The sequence below is a fragment of the Astatotilapia calliptera genome, chromosome 4, assembly GCF_900246225.1.
Source record: "Astatotilapia calliptera chromosome 4, fAstCal1.2, whole genome shotgun sequence".
NCBI classification, from domain to species: domain Eukaryota; kingdom Metazoa; phylum Chordata; class Actinopteri; order Cichliformes; family Cichlidae; genus Astatotilapia; species Astatotilapia calliptera.
The window spans coordinates 4,183,633-4,201,596 of NC_039305.1; the positions used below are offsets into that span (position 1 = coordinate 4,183,633).

The window sequence follows — 17,964 nt, forward strand, 5'->3', positions numbered from 1 at the left end:
AGATTTTGGAAGTAAGGACAGTTTGAAACAGAGGTCAGGTACACTGGTATGTTGATTACAGCACAGCAGTGTTTACATGCTACAGTTTATCCTTCTAATCAGGACTGCCTCTTTGTTCTGCCAAAGATCCTAAGCAGGTTTCCTTCTGACAGAAGGTTGAGCACTCTGTTCTTCATCCTTTCATTGACACATGATGACACAGGGCTCACCCTGAGCCCGAACAGGATCACCTGGTCCTAACACACCTGTGTAGCAGTGATTCCGCCCTGTCTGACTCTCTGACTGAGGGATTTTCTCCTTGCGTTACATAACAAGCTCAGTTCGCCACTATATGTTTCTCTTCCTCTTGTCTCTTTTAAGCTTGTTTGCTTACACGCTCACAGGACACACTCAAGGGCAATAACAGGTCTTCACAGAACCAGGTTTATTATACTTAACTAAAACTTTACAATAAAAATCAACCTCAAGTCTTTAAAATGTCAAAGAAGGAGTCCAGAAACTGCCTGCAAATCTGCTTGATTATAAGTTTTCAATCATCTGTAGGTCAGCTTTAAACTGTGGATACTATTATTGGCAATAACTTGGTTAAATGTGACCAGGCTGAAAACAGCACTGAAAGAGAACAACAGCACCCACCTGTAGCTGATATTACAGCAGCACATCGTTCTCTTCATTTCCAGATCCATATTTTTGTTGTTTGACTATACCAGAGCAGTTTTGCATGAGTGGCAGGTAAAATAAATAAACAAATAAAATCCTTATTTCTCTCACACGGGGTTTCGTGCAGGCCCCTCAGTTCAACCTCAATCCAAAACAAGCTGTTTTAGCTTCTCCAACTTTAGACTAACTTTCATGTGATTTGCTACCACTCACAAATAAGCAAGTGGGTGGGACTTCTTTCCCTGAGTTGACCAAATTAGGCTTATCCTCTATGTGACATCATACACAGCCCAGGGTAGGAAAAAAAGTAACTGAAACTGAGTGTTTAGAGCAGGCTGAAGTCTGAGCTTACAGGGATAACTGTTTCCTACAATGACCTCATTATCTGAAACTTTGGAGTTCAGAAAGGTCTCATCTGCTTAAGGTAATTATAGTTATATACAGATACCTTAAGTTGGTCTGCCACTCACCTGTCTGTGGCTGTAGCCCTGCAGCAGGAGGAAATAAGGGAAGTCAAAGGGTGGGTGGATGGAGTACTGGGTTGTGTTATCATCGCTGCTCTCCGTCTCTTCCTTTTCCATGCCAAGACGCAGCACTTCCTTGTCGGCCTCAGCCTCGGGATCCTCTCTGAGCGCACTCTGTTGGGCCTTGCTAGCCTCCTTGCCCATCGCGGACAAATCCATCTCGCTGAGGCTCCTCCAGATGCCGAGTCCATCTGTGTCCTCCCCACTGCTGTCCACAAACAGGGAGGTCACTCTGGAGCGGGTCTTCTGCAGCTTACGAGCCTGGGCATTGATCCCTGGGTGGACAAGAAGATGCTATGTCATCGAGTGTGTTGACACCTGAGTATGTTTCACGACTCATTTTGGACTTTTAAAAAGTCTTTATCTTCTTACTATAAAAAGCTTCCAAAGTTTGGTGCAGTAATTAATTCACTCTATGCTGATGATGCTAGACTCTATCCGCTTGTTAGTCTCTTAGAAAAAAATGATCTAAAATAAAATCCACAGAGCTCAAGGACGTCTTAGTTTATCAGATCTTCATTACCTAGAAACATCCGGCAGCTCTTCTTCTTGTGGTATACTTAATCTCAATTAATCAATCTCAGGTGCGCTGCAGTGATATTTCTAACTGACAGATTCAAGGCAGAATTGCACAGGGTTACGGTCAAAGATGACTTTTGTGATTATTACAAATTAGTAGTAGTTCACAGGTAATACTAGCCCGACTACAGCTTATGTTACTTAGGTTTTTGTATAATTTAGTTCATAACATCTACTTAATTATATAAACAACAATAAAGAACATCATATAGATCAAACTAAATATACTAAAATAGAGATACATAAAGTGTTTGATGCTCCAGTTGCCTCGTGTCACTTAATTAAAAAATAACTAATTCAAATTCAGAAATAAACCATTTAAAATTAAATCAGGACAAACACAGCAGAAGACTGGACTTCTCAAATTTGTGTGGCCTCTATTAATAATGTCAGCTTTAGACAAACTTTGAATCGGCGCCAGGAAAAACAGAAGAACTACCTCTCGTGTTTTTAAAGTTATCTTTACGATAAACAGAAATCCTCCCAAAATTACTCCGGTCATCCGAGCTGACTCCAGCATAACACTTTTCTGCTCTGGCTTCAGTTCAAATGCAACATAACTACAGGAAAAAGGGGGGAAATGTGCAGGGAAGGTGAGATGTGACCACCTCTATCAGATACCAGCAGCCGCTCTGTCGGCCTGACGTAACACAAACACTATTCAGCTCGTTGGGAGCCATTAAGCGAGGTGGAATGTCCACAGGGTCCGGCTTCACACCCGGTGCTCCACTGCCCTTATCAGCTGTGGAAATGGGTGTTTTCCACATTGTTCAGCACTGCTGTGACAGGCTGGGCTTGATGCCTAAAAACCCGGCGGAGGTAAAAGGCAGCTTTCCCCCGGTCAGAGAGGAGGAAGGGGAGGGTAGATCACAGAGCTATGAGAACCAATGCAGAGCTGCACAGATATAGAACTCTAAACGCCAATATTTGAATGTGACTTAGATAAGTCTTTTATGTATTAAACCATTTTTGTAGTCACCCAATACTCTCATGTGTCACCAACAGCTTCTCAACTGCTTTCTCTGTGAATCACCCTGCATGAATTTTTCCATGAAAACTGAAAGCAAAGCAACACTAACTAATGCTAGCTTAGAAATGGAGTCTATTAATCACCAACAAATTACCGGCTCATAGAACAACACAGAATCTAACAAAAACTCTGCATACAGGGAAAAAATATCTGTCTTTAATTTTTGTCTTTGTTAATTTGGTCTACCCTATAATGAAACCTGTGACTGCCTGTGTTTATACTAAACTTCTGAAATCTTAAAATCTGACAAATACCAACCAGTTTCCTGACAGCTAAAACAAACTAGGAAAAAAACCCTAAACATTCTTAAACTAATAAATGAGAAAACTCAATCTGAAAATGAAACTGGAACGCTAAAAACTAATAAACACTGTAGACTAAACACTGTACCTTTTTTAAAATGTACAATCAGCTCAAAAACTGTAATTTTAAAAAAATGAAGAAAACCTTCAGTAGAAATCAAATTATAATTAAGGTTATCTGTAATTTAAGCTTCGCGCTATCAGACCAATCCTGATTAAAAAGCCGTCAGAGTGTCGGTCCAGAGCTGAAAGGGACCACAACAAACGTGAGCCAAAGTCAACAGGACCGCTCAGCCCCCAGAGCGCAGGAAGTCAGTTCTGACAGAAAGAAAAACACAGCAGCTATAGGCCTGGTGGGAAGAGCTGCGTTGTGCCTTGATGCTTTGCGAGGACCTTATGGACCCTTGAATTAAAGCAAAGAGCAGGGCAGCTTTTGTTTCCTCCTGACCTCTGCTGCATGACTGTTTGAACCAGTGATAAGAGGCACAATGAAACCCAGCAATAAGAAACATCTAAGGCTCCCAAGGCTAAGGCTGAGTGATTGATAACCCCAGTGGGAGGATGTTAGGGTCACGGTGCAGGTGTTAGGCACCATGCATACCTGCTGTGATCGTGTCCCTGTCCTTTAAACTTTGCTCTTCCACGCTCGCCCGCAGCTGGATCTCAAAACGCCTGGAGAAGCCATCCTTCGGCTTCCACAGCGACTGCAGCATCAGGGGCCTCTCGCTGTCACCCACAACCCTAAAGCACTCTCTCTTCCACTGGTTATCAGCCCCCGTCTGGCCAATAACGTCGCACAGCACGTAGTTGTTGGGGTCTTCTTTTTCCAGACAGTACCTGAAGAGAAAAAAACAGAGAAATGAAGCATTAGCAATAAGTCTGGAAGTTGTTTTTCACACTGAAGCAGTCGTAAATGTTTCTGATTTCTAAGTTTCCCCTTTTTGTCCTCAACATCGGCTCAGAATCCAGACATACTTAATTTACAATTAGATCAAATAGACAAAAGCAGTAAATTCTCACATGTTAAAATCTAGTTTGACCTAAAAGTAGCACTACTTCACTTTTACTTTGTTTCTTTTAGGAATAAATCTTATTGCAAGGACTCAACAACATGTTTTAGGACCAAGAGAAAACCTCTTGCCTTTCCAAGGCCTGCTTCACCAGCTCCTTTGCACTGGACTGAGTGGTAGCCAGCACACTCTTGTAGTTGGTCCCCTGGCAGATGTCACTGCCAAAGATCTTCAGGATACCAGGAATGGACATTTGGCTGGATAGCTCAGCCGGGTCGTCCACAACCTGGAGGTCTCCAGACAAGCTCCCGCCACTACCACTCGCCACCTGGACATGCCGTCCACCGTCTCTCAGGTTGGGGCTTTGGTTGAACACAGTGGAAAACCTGTTGTTGTGGCGGCGGATTTTGCTCTTGGCTGGCTGCCGGACGCCAACGCTCTCAGCAGAGCGGACAGTGCTGTTCGAGTTGTTGGACCTGATTGGAGTGAGAGGACAGAACACTAAAAGATCCTGCACACGAACCATGATCTGTCTAAAGTTCTCCACTTCAGACCCAAATTTAGAACTGAAACAAACCAGGATTTTGTTTTTACAGTTATCTAAACTCATCAGCTAATTGTTTGGTCTCTGTGAACCTGTTTAAACCTTTACATAAGTCATTATGTTACCTTAATCAATAGACAACTATGTTATTCTCATTTATAGCATTTCTATTGGGAAAAAAAAGCAGAAATACAGTCATAAAATCTAACTGAAAAGAAAACATGGGCCAAAATACTGCTAACATATAAAAAGTCATTACTAAGGCTGTGTAATTGCTCCTTTAATTAATATAGTTGCAATTAAAGCTGTAACTTCGTTTTTTTTCTCATTATAGGTCTCCTACCTAAGACCAGATATAACTCATTTATCCTTTAGTACAACAGCTAAAAATAAAGTTAAACGCAACGTAAATGAAATTAAATGTTAACTTATTAACAATATTTCCCCCATAGTCTTAATTTCTAATATTATCATCATTACAAGCATTAATCATGCACATCTTTATATTCATCTCAACATCAAATGACTTAATTTCTTGGTGCACTGGTATAAAATGCAGATATAGCAATATAAATTATGTCTTAATGTGCAAAGTTATAACTGGAGCTGGCTAATGCGTATACTTAAAACGATTACATCTTCTAAAACTAATGCTGCTGCGATTATAAACCTTTATGTTTCTACTGGAGGTAGAAAACAGGGCAGTTCTTGTTTCCCACCGTTGCCAATAGCATTTATCATAGGTTGGAGTTACTCTCCAGTATTCTACACTGTAAGATTACTGCTGTAGTAAATTGGCGATATGTAAATAAAACTAATTAAAATAGATTCGATTAAAGCATGTAGAGACTTACTGGACAGATCCATTGCTGGGTTTCCTTCCCAGTTTGGCCAGGCGCCTTTTGGGAGAGCGGATGAGTAAACCCACGGGAAAGTTCAGGGTTTGTTTATTTACGTGGCTGCTTCTCTCCTCCGAAATCATTATTTTAACGTTTTTTCAGCTTCTACATAAACATAGTGAACATGGCTTTATTCACAACTAGTTTTCAGCGAGCGTAGTCTACTATTTCGACTCCCAGAAAATCAGGAAAAAGTGTGTAAGTACTCCAACAGTGTATCGGCATCCATGAGAGTTCACATTCCCACATATGCTGAAGGAGAACCAACTTCAAGCTGCTAAAATCGGACCGCTGGAGGGTAAAATCCAAACTGGAGTCGACGTTAAGGAGGAAATACAAAAAAACAGACGCTTACGTTGCTTTTTATCCGTTTCTGAGCTGTAAAACGAGTGAAATCAAAGCCAGGTCCATGATAAGAAAGCCGTTAACTCCGTCCGGAATTCTGAAGCGGACTGAATGAAACTACCTGCTGCTGCACGAGCCACTACAGCAACACGTCACCGCGGCGTCACGGTAAGGAGCGAGGGGGCGGAGCTAATCACAGCAACACGGGCATACACAACTGTCCTTCCTACTTTGTGAGGACCTGCGGGCACGTAAAGCGGAGTCTCACTTCTTTTAGTCTAATTAGTTAGCTAGTCTTTAGTCTCATCATACTACTTGCATAATACTATTAACCTGCCATTAACGTAAGCACTAAAACCACGACTAAACCTTTAATAAACACGCGCCTGAAAGTGAAAAACAGAAACGTTTTAATGTCCTCAATAGCTTGGTTTTAAATCAGGATCGGTCCCCACAAATGTATAGAGACAGGTATACACATGAACACACGTTACTTTATATCTATGAGAATCTCATATGCAAATAGGAGTGCCCTTTCATATATTTTTTAAAAATGTAATAGCAATATTTAAAAAAACAAAACATTATTTTTGGTTTCTTGTTTTACTGGGTCCAACAAACAGATTAGTGAAACAAGGTGATATAACTAAGTTATATAACTAAGTTCATTTAAAAAAGAAACCTTAAATTAACTTTGGAGACTTTTTGGCAACGTTAAGGAGTAAATAATTAAATAAGGAATATTATTGAAAAATAGATGTTTTAATTGAAATGAGGGAACAATAGTAATATAGCAAAGATTCTCTAAAGAGTACAGGATATAAGGTTATTTAAGCACTATGAATTCTAATTTGTGAGAAAGAATAGAGTTTCACCTGCCTTTTAAACCTGTAATTGTAAATGCTGTTATTTTTAAATGTAAATTATAGGTTTGTGTGTCCTAGAAATATTTAAAAATGATACCTATGAAATTGCTAAATCTGAAGCGTCACTCTTTCAATTGTGGCCAATTTATGTACAAAGAGCATCATCTAGTGGCAGGAAATTGCCTTGCAGCTACATCAGGACTTACTAAATAAAAAGGCTTCACTTCATCTCATTCCCATCTTTAACCTTTATTAAATACTGCTATGGTTCATTTAAACTGTTTGTAAAGACATTATTGTTGTTTTAAGTAGATTTAAGAGTATTTATATTAGTGCAGTGATTGCCACCAAAGGTTCTGTGTTCAATTTCTGCAAGAGTTCATCAATGAATCAATAAATTAAAGGTGCAGCAGCTGCTTTGGTGGCTGATAATCCATGTTTACATTCGTTTTTGTTTATGGGTGTATTTTCAAATACTTTAGATGATTAGTTACAGCAGAATACCTCCATGTAAATACACATACTTGAGAGAATGCGATTGTCCAGGCTCAGCCTTAAAGACAGGAGGAGGCACCTACTACTGATGTATGAGACTGAAAAATGTGGTATTGACCTGATACCAAGTAAATACACAGCAATGAACTCATAATAGCAGTTTATGTAGGGGAGAGCAGCATGTCATGATTTATGAAGAAAATGCATCAGCAGTGTGCTTAATCTGAGCTGGTCATTTGTTAGCAGACAAGTGACAATCACAGATACAGTCTGTATCTGAGTTAGTTAAACATAAGAAGGTAGATCCAAAGAGAACAAACCTCTCAAAAGCATTTCTTCTTATGTGTAGGACAAACCTGCATGGGGACTCAGAGGTAGGAGGCACCAAGTCAAAATGACTTTCAGAGAGTCCTTCATGTTACTGGATGCATATATATTCACATTATACAGCTACATAAGAGTTCCAGTACATTTTTCATTTGAATGGATCTTGTCACCCAAAGGCCAAAATTTTAATGCATTATCAATTTTCCTTATGAATTGAATTTAGTCCTGCAAATATTTACTCATTTTACATTTAACTGTGTAAAACAAGCACCTTTTCAGAAATGCTGAGATGATGGAGGGACATGCTGGAGGATATACATACAAATGGGTGTGAACCCACTGATGCCAACTATGCAACAATTAGTTTTTCTGTGCTTTATGGTGTAATTAGCCAGTACAGCAATATTTTACAATACACACCAGTCACCCCTCATCTGGGCTCTCCTCAGCTCTTTCCGGGAGAGTGGCACGGTTGCCCCTCTGTTGGTCTCTTGTGCTCTGAAGGAACCTTTTAAATAAAAGCGCGCTCAGGCACACAGGTGTACACACGGGTGCTCACAGACACAAACTACACCCTTTTTTTGCTCCTACCTCAAAGCACACTGTGCGCTGTCAATCCTACGTGCTGCACAATAATATTCAATTTCTAGTATTTACTGTTATATTCACATAAATGGTAAATTCTTCTGGTTCTTATATAGCGCTTTTCTACTCTTCTGAGCACTCAAAGCGCTTTACACAACTTGTGCAAGCACATTTTTCTAAGTGCTTTCTAAGTAACACACACATTCATACTCCGATGGATGCATCGGAGAGCAATTTGGGGTTAGTATCTTGCCCAAGGATATTTGGCATGCAGACTAGGGGAAGCCAGAAATTGAACCACCAACCTTCCGATCAGTAGATGACCTGCTCTACCACCTGAGCTACACCCCATAGATCATCTCTCTGTTTTGCTTGTTTTCTCTTTTTTCTTTCTCAACAGGTGATCCAGGTGATTGATATGTATATATATATTTTATCTGTTTGTTTTGTTGGTTTTTGTTTTTTGCCCTTTATCACCGTTCCTCTTCCCCGCTGTTTTTCTTTCCCTACCTCTCTTTCTTTCTCCCTTTTCTTTCCCCAAGTCATGTCTGTCCCGTGTAAGTGAAAATAAAATAAAATAAACAATAAAAGCAAAGGTGAATCAAATAGACCAATATGGCAAGGCCGGGATGGTCCATTTGATAAAGTAAATCCGTTGGGCATCTTTCTTTGCCTTTAGACAATAATTCTGATGGCAAATGAACCAAACAGGACAGGCAAAAAAAACCCCAACAAAAAACAAACAAAAAAACAATACACACCAGTACTGTATCATGCATATGCTGTATATGGTGCAGTAAGCGGTACAGTGGAATGGACATTTGTTCCATAACTACTTGTTCTCTGTGGTAATTCTCCACAGCGACAGGATGAGGTCATTTGGGCATTTGGCCAGGATCTCTCCAGGGCAGCACCTAGGTGATGCATTTTGGACATGCCCCACTGTGAGGAGGCCCCACAAGAGACCCATACATAATATACATGTCTGCTGCCAATAAAAACATGCATCAAGTCGTGTCATCCTCACTTCAACCTGTTATTCACATACTGCACCTCCATAAAGAATATATTTGCACTGTAGATAATAAAAGCTAGAAAAACACATTATTAGTAATCATTAATTATAGTTCATCTATTTTTTAACACCTTTTCATGACAGATGAGTTTTTCTTTTTTTTATTGTCACTGATGCTTCTGGTGAGAATATCTCATAAACAACACGAGGCAGGTTCAATATAACCAAAACCCCAGACTCGCAGTAAACATCATGCCAGTGTTATAAGATACAGCATCCACAGCAGTGTAAAGTTAAGAAAAGTTTCTTCATAGTTCAGCTATGCCAGCTTCTAGCTTTGCTTAACAGAGTGTAGAACAAACCTGATGACATGAACTCCCAGAAAACTTAAACATCAGCCAAACACATCCAAGCATTGAGGGGTGTGAGCAAAAAAACAAAAAACAAAACAAAGCTGACTGATCCCAAGAACAGCTGGTTATTACAATAAACCCAGGAGTTATTTCTCAGAATCTTTTACTATATTATTGGTTTATTTTGAGCAGCATGAAGGTTAACAAATTGAGAATGTTTTTCCTAAAGCAAAGTGATCATTACAGTCTTAATTGTTTGAGTTTGTACGGAGATTTCTCCCCAACGCCTGCTGATCACAATTATTGACAGTCTGATATAATAAGTTGCTTTATTTGGAAATGTGCAGGGCTCGTCTCTGTCATTGTCTGACAGAATTGCACCATCAAGATGTGGTAATTCCCAAATTGGCCAGCAGGTGTCACTGTGGAGATGGGGTTCAGATTGTTTCGAAGCCTCGATATTATTGCGGCACAAATGGTTTGAATTCTTCAGTGTTTTATGAAGCCTCGTTTGGCCCATCACTATTTACAAGGTCTTTGGAACAGAAAGGTAACAAATCCAGAGTGCCAATCCCACATGAACAGGAACAGAATCTCCTCCACTGTCTCACACACAGAAACGCCAGGCTTCAAGGCAACAACAGAAAGCAGACTTACTGATCAGAGATGGTCTTTCTGGTTTTGAAGTGAACTGCAGCACTTTTCTTTGGGAATGGCTGCACTACAATGACTTTACGCTCAGTTCAGTTTTGTTGGCATAATCAGAGAATGATAGGTATGCACCACTGACTCATGTGATGACTAAAACACCTGCATGGTATGCACCTTACCGATTGTTTCTGTCATGGAGACTTCAGGCTTTCCTTTCAGTTTATGTTAGGTTTTCTTTCTAATTCTATCTAGAAATCTTATGTTTTCAACATTGTGCCCCTGTACTGTTCCTCATTTCTGTTTTACTTCTAGTTGATTGTGGTCAGATTGTATTGTCATTGCAGAGTTTATAATTGGCCTTCCCTGCTTGGGCTCATTGTGACTCTTTAGTCAGTTCTGTTTACTTCTTGTTATTTTATAATCCAGATAATGTTAAGAGTTATTTAAAGTTATATCCTTGTCTTTTTATGTATTTAAGACCAGCCTCCTCTAGTGTTTCCTTGTATGTCATTGTCATATCTGTTTGGTGGTTTGTTTACTTTCTGTTTTATCTGAAAGTCCCTTGTGTGTGTTTACACAGGCCTGCCCTGCCTGTCAGTCATTGTTTCAGTATCTGTTTGTGTGCTCTCGTGTTCTCCTCGTGATCCTTTTTGAAAGTTTTCTTATTTTTTATGTGTGTTGTGGATTACTCCTCGACTTTAATAAAAGGTTAGTTTTTTGTTATTTCTGCATAACTATGAAAACTGCATTTGGGTCCTAACGTTCACTCCATGACAGTTTGCTTTGGAGGAAGTCGTTTCAATGCAATGTGATGACAGTATGTGAACTTTAGTTAACTATATTAAACTAAAATGTTGTTAGGTTGAATTCAATTCATGAAAATAAATTCTAAATATTCTTTTATTGTACAGCAATTCAAAACTAGTTACAAGTTCAGAGACAACACTTATTATCAAATTGAATTTCAGCTGCCTATTGTGTTTTATGACTGCATATTGATGCTTACCATGTTGACAAAATCTGCCCAAAGACAGTCAAGTCTGACAAGATTTCACAGTTTCTGTAACACATGCGGGAACATAGACACACACAAACACACATACAAAGTTGAAATCATAGCAGTAATATTGCTGATATCCAAATATCCAGATATTAAAAAAAAGGTTAAATCTGAGAGGTGAATGGTAAATGGTAAATGGTAAATGGCCTGTATTTATATAGCGCTTTACTAGTCCCTAAGGACCCCAAAGCGCTTTACATATCCAGTCATCCACCCATTCACGCACACATTCACACACTGGTGATGGCAGCTACATTGTAGCCACAGCCACCCTGGGGCGCACTGACAGAGGCGCACTGAAACAAAAACGGCAGAGATTTGGTGCTCATTGTTTGCTTTTCACTATTAATCTGTTGTTTCTGTAACATTAAATATGACATTTGAGCTGCTTTGAATACTTTGAGAGTAGCCTCTCCTTGTGAAGACAGAAGTGTGTGTTGTTTATATGTGTTTTTGTATTTTAAAGGTGAAACTAAGTACTAAGAACACCCTGTTTGACAGGTTGATTGTGGTATGTTAGCACTTTAGGTGTTACTAATCACTCTGAATCTCTTTCCTGGAGCCTTCAAAATATATGCAGGTGTTTTAAAACACCTTTAAAACGCTCCAATATTTATTGGATCAAAATTGTGATGCCTAAGTTATCCAGTGGCTTTGAAAAAACCTGAAGAAAAGTTACATCAGGAAACACAGCTTGTTTGGGAATAGCATGTTATGACTTGCTTTGGTGAATTTTGCAAAAATGTGTGAATATTTTTCCTGTTCATATCAATGTCAGAGTGCTCAAACACAGGTCACTTTGGAGCTCCACCACCTCTCCGGCATACTTATTATAGAAACGTCATTCGAAGGTTATGAATTATGGGAGTGGCTGTAGCTCAGGTCACCTTCTAATCAGAATGTTGAAAGTTCAATCCCCATCTGCTTCTGTCTGCATGCCAAATCTCCTTGGGCATGATACTAACCCCAAGTTTGTCTTCAGTTCATCCATCGGAGTATGAATGCATGTGAACGTTAGACAGAAAGCACTTACATAGAAAGGTAGAAGTGTGCAGAGTGCTTTGAGTGGTCAGAGTAGAACAAAACTACATAAGAACCAGTCCATTTACCATTTTAATTCAATTCAGTTCATCCATTCTGAAGCAGGGTTAACACAGAGAAACAAACCCCACTAATTTCATGTCTGTGGAATACTGGGAGAAAACCTATCCAAAAATGTGGAGAACATGCAAACTCCACACAGAAAGGCCCCGACTTACAGGACTTAAAGAATCTGTTGCTAACATCATGGTGTCAGATGCCACAGCACACCTTCAGGGGTCTATTCTATTCTATTCCTCAATGGGTTAGGGCTGTTTTGTTAGCAAAATAGGGACCAACACAATATTAGGTAGGTGACTTTCTCTGACTTTGAGATTGTGGAGAACTTGGAGGACTTCCTACAAGTTGAAGGAAAAACACATGCTGGGCTGGGATATCTTTGCTGTACTAATTACATATGTTTAAATCTGACTTAAGAATGATCTGGATCCAACTCCTTCTCTAACAGGAGATATCAATTCTTCTAGCTGCACTTACAGCCCTGATGGAAAAGGGGGAGCGTGAAGACGCCAAGATGTCCAAGAAGATGCCTACTTCCCCATTTGACAGTAGTTCAGATGATGGTAAATATGCTAAGATACAACACTGTGAAAACCTTCATATGCAAATGAAACTGCATGCTAAGTAACATGTTTATGGAGCATAAAATTGGCAAAATTTGCAATGGCAAAATATTTTCATCTTCAAAAGTAACTTTTCTGTGACGTAAGAAAATGAAATGACAGCAAACAAACTCATGAAAACATTTGTAAGTGTTGTTTTTTTTTTTGTTTCTTTTGAGCTTCCAATCAGGTTCCATCAAATAGCCAAGACTATTTCAACAACAGACCTCCACAGCCAACAAGTAACCCTTACAGGCTGTACCCCAACAGACCATCAGAGACAACAAGTAACCCTTACAGGCTGTACCACAACAGACCATCAGAGACAACAAGTAACCCTTACAGGCTGTACCACAACAGACCTCCACAGACAACAAGTTACGAGTACAGCCAGTTCAACAATCAGCAGGTCCAGAGCAGCAGTGCCTCCACAGATGATCCGAATCATGTCCGGTTCATAAACCACCTTCAGTTCAACAGCAGACCCCAACAAACAACAAGTAATGATTACAGACAGTATCACACAGTCCACACAGACTTGGCCGCCTCCACAGACCTAGTGCGCAATCTCCAACTGTCCAGAATGTGTGGCTGTGTGGCTTGCCACATCTTCTACTGTAACACTGTAGTGAGGCACAACGCTCTCAGAGGCCAGGAAGGCGGTGTCATAACACTAGAGGTGGGCATAGAGAATAGAGGCGATAGGCGGAGCAACAGCTTTAGATACTTCACCAACAGACGCGTTAATCATTATCTAATGGTGATCCTAATCATTAATTTTAATATTGTGCTTTTAGTAATGTCACTCTTATTTCATGGCAGGATATAAATTACTCTATGAACAAACTGCCACCAGCATTAGATAAAAATGTGCAAAACTGGAGATGCCAGTTAACAGAGAAAAACAGAAATGGAGGCAGCATCTAAAGACATCAAGCACCAAAAGGAAAACAAATGATTTAAGTCTGAAGCTTTTTTTCCTGTTTCACATTTCTACTATTATTGCAGTGGGACAGTATAAATACAATAGTGTGGAACAAATAACTCTAATAGGGACTAATTCAGAAAACTGGTGACTTCTTCATTTTACTTGCAAAAATTACTGATGTGCAATTTTGATTTGCCATCTTCTGTTTTCTTGAACTGGTCATTTGAAGGATTTCACATTTAAAGCAAATCTGCACTGGCTGTTTCTTTAATATACAGTCAGTGGGTTAATGCAGGCACTTTCTGTAATCACTCTGTGCAAGTCTTACCTTAAACTCCACCAGGGGGCAGCATTTCACCAGTGCTAAATATTTTTTCTTAACCTTTGATTTTTATTTTCAGCCGTACTTCCATGTCCTCAAGAGGCTTCGGCTTTTGACTGTAATTAAGAAGGTTAATGACAGGTCTGGTTGACTCACTGCACCATCTTGTGGCACAAATTGGTTAATACATGAAAGCGGAGCCCAGGCCTGTTTTCAACCATGTACACCGATATTTTGGGCACAAAGTTCTGGCAGTTCTTGAGAGCTTCAGTTCATTTTGGAAGTAATTTACAAAACCTTTAAATGAAAAAAGAAAAGCACACAGCTGCACTAATGTGCGTTCCCAACAAGTTTAAACGGTTTTAAAACATGTAAATGCTAAACATGTTCACACTGAGAGTTAATAACAGTCGGCCACTGCATGCACCTGTGGCATTTCTAAACAAACCCAAGTTTAATGTCTGTCTCTGTGTCTACACACACACACACACACACACACACACACAACTGTGTATTTATCTTGTGGTATTGAGTAACAGGGCAAGAGGCGGATGTGATCCACCTGCAGCTGCTGTGCACAGCGAGCGGTTTGGAGATTCAGGTCAGACTTGCGTTTTTACACCTTCCTGCGATCTGTGAGCTCTGACACGCCAAGAGCAGCTCGGCACACATGCATTCAGTCTGTTTTCTCATTTATTTTGCATGAGGCTGGCCAGACAGAGTCCCTCAGTGAGGAACTCCTGTCATGCTACAGGAAGAAGCTGTTTGATTTCTAACCACCTTTCCTCCGTCTCTGGCTGAATATTACAGAGATGTCTGCTTGTGTCGGTGATGACAGATGACTAATGCCAGTGTTGGCTTTACAGCGAGATTTTAATTGCGACTCTTCTGTGTAGCTCAGCATAGGATTAATCATCTTACTGCCTCAAAATCTCTTTATTTTTATACTTATTTATATTCTGTATGATTGTTTTTGCTTCTCTGTTAAAGCACTGGATAAACTCTGTTTTTCTTTTTTAAAAAGGTCGCACTATAGAAATAAAGTTATTATTATTAATGAGATGGCACTGAAATGTCAGTTAAAAGAATAGAAATAGAGTTATATGTTTCACATGGCAACAATGACAGAATAATAAAGTGCATTTTACTTTCATTCTGGGTCAGTTTTAAACCTGAAATGAGGAAAATGAAGGAAACCTGACCGAGGCTTTAACACTGCAGGTAAACCAGTGGTTCAAACCAGGTGGAAAACTGGAACAATCTGGAACGAGTCCTACAAATATTCACACAAAAGATCAAACTCTTTAGTAGATTGTTTTTACTTAGGGATTTCCTTGTTCGGCCAAGAAGAAGACCGCCATGTTTGTGGTCTACAACCGGATTACATTCAAGACATAGAGAAGAAGTCACTCGTGCTTTTGTCTATTCTTTTTGGACATGAATGGACCTTCCTTACTAAATGCACATGATGCACTTTGAGTAATATGATATAACTGTTTCTCTGTGTTATTTATCTATAACCCGAGTAATGCAATAATATTGTCTGAACTGTGTAAAGTACAATAAAATGGTCTGATTTGGTTTTACTTTGCAGATGATGCAAAACACACAGAAAGTAAGTGAACACAAAACAAACGTGTGCCGAATCAACTAAATGACACAATCTGAAAGAAAAAAAAGATCAAAAACTTATAATGCAAAATTAAACACAGACCAGGTTCAAGGCTTTTTAATTTCTGTGCATACCAAATTTTAGAAAAGCACAAAATCCAGATTTTTAAGCACAACATAAAAACATAAAGAGGATAAAAAATGACATGCATCATTTCTACTTTGCTGTGTTTGACACTTTTCTCCATGCAGTTAATTAAAACGTTAAAATAAATACACTATTTTCTGTTGTATCAACATTAACACACACACTCCATTGAGGTAATAGTCACTGATTGGTGGAGAAGCATCAGCGCTGCCATGAATTATAAAAACAATCTAATACATAACAAAAGAACAGAACAGGGATGTAAAATGCATAAGAATCCACTTTTCTCTTTGCTTTTTCTGAGTAATAAAAATGTATCTTCACCATTTACTGTTTAGAAAGCATCTAAATAAGAAGACAAGCAGTTATCAAGATAACAGGATTTGATCTTTATCTAATGCACATAATGTGACTGTTTTAAGACTACAGAGGAAAATGAAAGAGAAGCGAGTCTCGTGTCGCTTAGTGCTTTTTAAAGCATATTTCAGTTTCTTATGTAAATGTGTAGTTTCATTGATTGATCACATCCTGTGTTCATCTGCAGTCATTCAAAAATATGAATAACTATGTTGATAAAAATGTTTGAAAAAATGACTCTATTAAACTGTCTTATAAGTTTTTTTTACAGATCAAATGAGTGATGAGAATATTTAGAGGTGATGGCATGTGATGTGTGCACAACCAAACATCCTCTTATGCAAGTTTCATGCATGTAAAGCGAGAGTGCATGTAAGATTTCTCTCTCCAGAACAGACTGTACAGCCATGTGTGTGCTGCATGCTTGAGAACAAACTATACAGGAAAGCAAGTTTAATAAAACTTTATACAGCACCAATTCACAACCACAGTGACCTTAAAGCACTTTAAACTGGAAGGTACACACCTCACAATATTAGAGAGAAACCCCAGTCTCAGTGTTCAGATGGTCTCCTGTGAGATCAGGCAATGGCGGGGAGGAAAAACTTTTAACAGGAAGTGACCTCCTCAGGGAGAGGTAGCCACAATCCAGTCTGAGCCTGGAGCAGCATGATTATGGGTTGGTTCAGAGTGCCTGATCCAGAGCTTACTATTAGCTTTGTAGTAAAGGAAAGTAATGGTAAAGCTAATAGACTTTTACTGCAGAGGAGTGCATGTGTAGCTGCTGGAGTACATTTGACGACTAATTAAGAATTCTCGTTTAAATTCAATTCCTCATCCTTCTGAAAATGATATGTGCTCACAGGATTTCAGACTACATGCTACTGGTCCCAGCTGTGGACACATTAGCCTCAGTCTTCTTGTAGGAAAATGATCTGTAAGCATCAAGCAAGTTTTTAAATTGTGGACCGTTGATTCTGTAAATGAATAATAATAATAAATACTACTACTACTAGTACCGCTTATAATAAAAAAAATAATAATACTGCTAATTTAGCCCACATTTGAGAAATTATTTTGGTATGCGAGTTGTTGTAATAATAAAAGTAAATAATATAACAATTTTAAAAAAATAGTCATAATAACGCTGTTCTAATTTTTTTTTTATTAAAACCTGATTATGTGTTTTTTGTGGTATTAAATATTGTTGATTTAATTTATCTAATGTAGCATTTCAGTGTAGATGTAGGATCTTGTGATTTCTGGGTTCCTAAAGATCAGGGAGCCTGTTTTTTAATGAATACACATCAGTCCTTAAAGAGCTGCAGATTATCTGTGTTTTTAGATTTTTAGATTTTAGATAAACTACTACCATGTTGAAAATAAGCAGAACGCAATGTAAAATTTTCCCCATCTTCATTTCTTATGACCATTCTGGTATCTTCACAAATGTTGCAGCAGCATCCTGCTCACAGTCGCTCCTGCTTTGATGAACGCATCTGCGTTTCTTATTTCTTCATTTCTTCATGTGCTCTGGCAGGTTTTCAGTCTTTTGGGTCTCTGCAAGTTGATTTAAATAGGACTGTACATTAGTGCAGTTCTTTGAAGATTTATTTATTCAGCAGGTAGATTTGCAAAGTACATTTATCA

General features: G+C 39.0%; 2 protein-coding genes across 4 annotated transcripts in view; one reads left to right on the forward strand and one right to left on the reverse strand.

Moving 5' to 3' along the window:
* The window catches only part of radil2a (Ras association and DIL domains 2a), a 30,087-nt gene extending 24,082 nt beyond the window's left edge, over window positions 1-6,005 (reverse strand). For both annotated transcript variants that reach the window (XR_003272178.1, XM_026164063.1), the window contains exons 1-4: window positions 5,504-6,005; window positions 4,237-4,581; window positions 3,697-3,932; window positions 1,131-1,459 (exon numbers count right to left, since the gene is read on the reverse strand). Coding sequence is in view for 1 of the 2 variants with exons in the window: in XM_026164063.1 (XP_026019848.1) it covers window positions 1,131-1,459; window positions 3,697-3,932; window positions 4,237-4,581; window positions 5,504-5,631 (1,038 nt within the window). In the remaining variant the exon portion in view is untranslated. The remainder of the gene's footprint in view (window positions 1-1,130; window positions 1,460-3,696; window positions 3,933-4,236; window positions 4,582-5,503) is intronic.
* LOC113020261 (uncharacterized) lies at window positions 6,005-14,291 on the forward strand. Of its 2 annotated transcripts, none has more exons than XM_026164064.1 (3): window positions 6,005-6,061; window positions 12,795-12,909; window positions 13,128-14,291. In XM_026164064.1, the coding sequence occupies exons 1-3, from the start codon at window positions 6,005-6,007 to the stop codon at window positions 13,775-13,777; spliced, it is 822 nt and encodes a 273-aa protein (XP_026019849.1). In that variant the 3' UTR covers window positions 13,778-14,291. The 2 variants fall into 2 exon arrangements, with proteins under 2 accessions (XP_026019849.1, XP_026019850.1); XM_026164065.1 differs by lacking the exon at window positions 6,005-6,061 and adding an exon at window positions 10,842-10,893.
* Window positions 14,292-17,964: the final 3,673 nt, after the last annotated feature.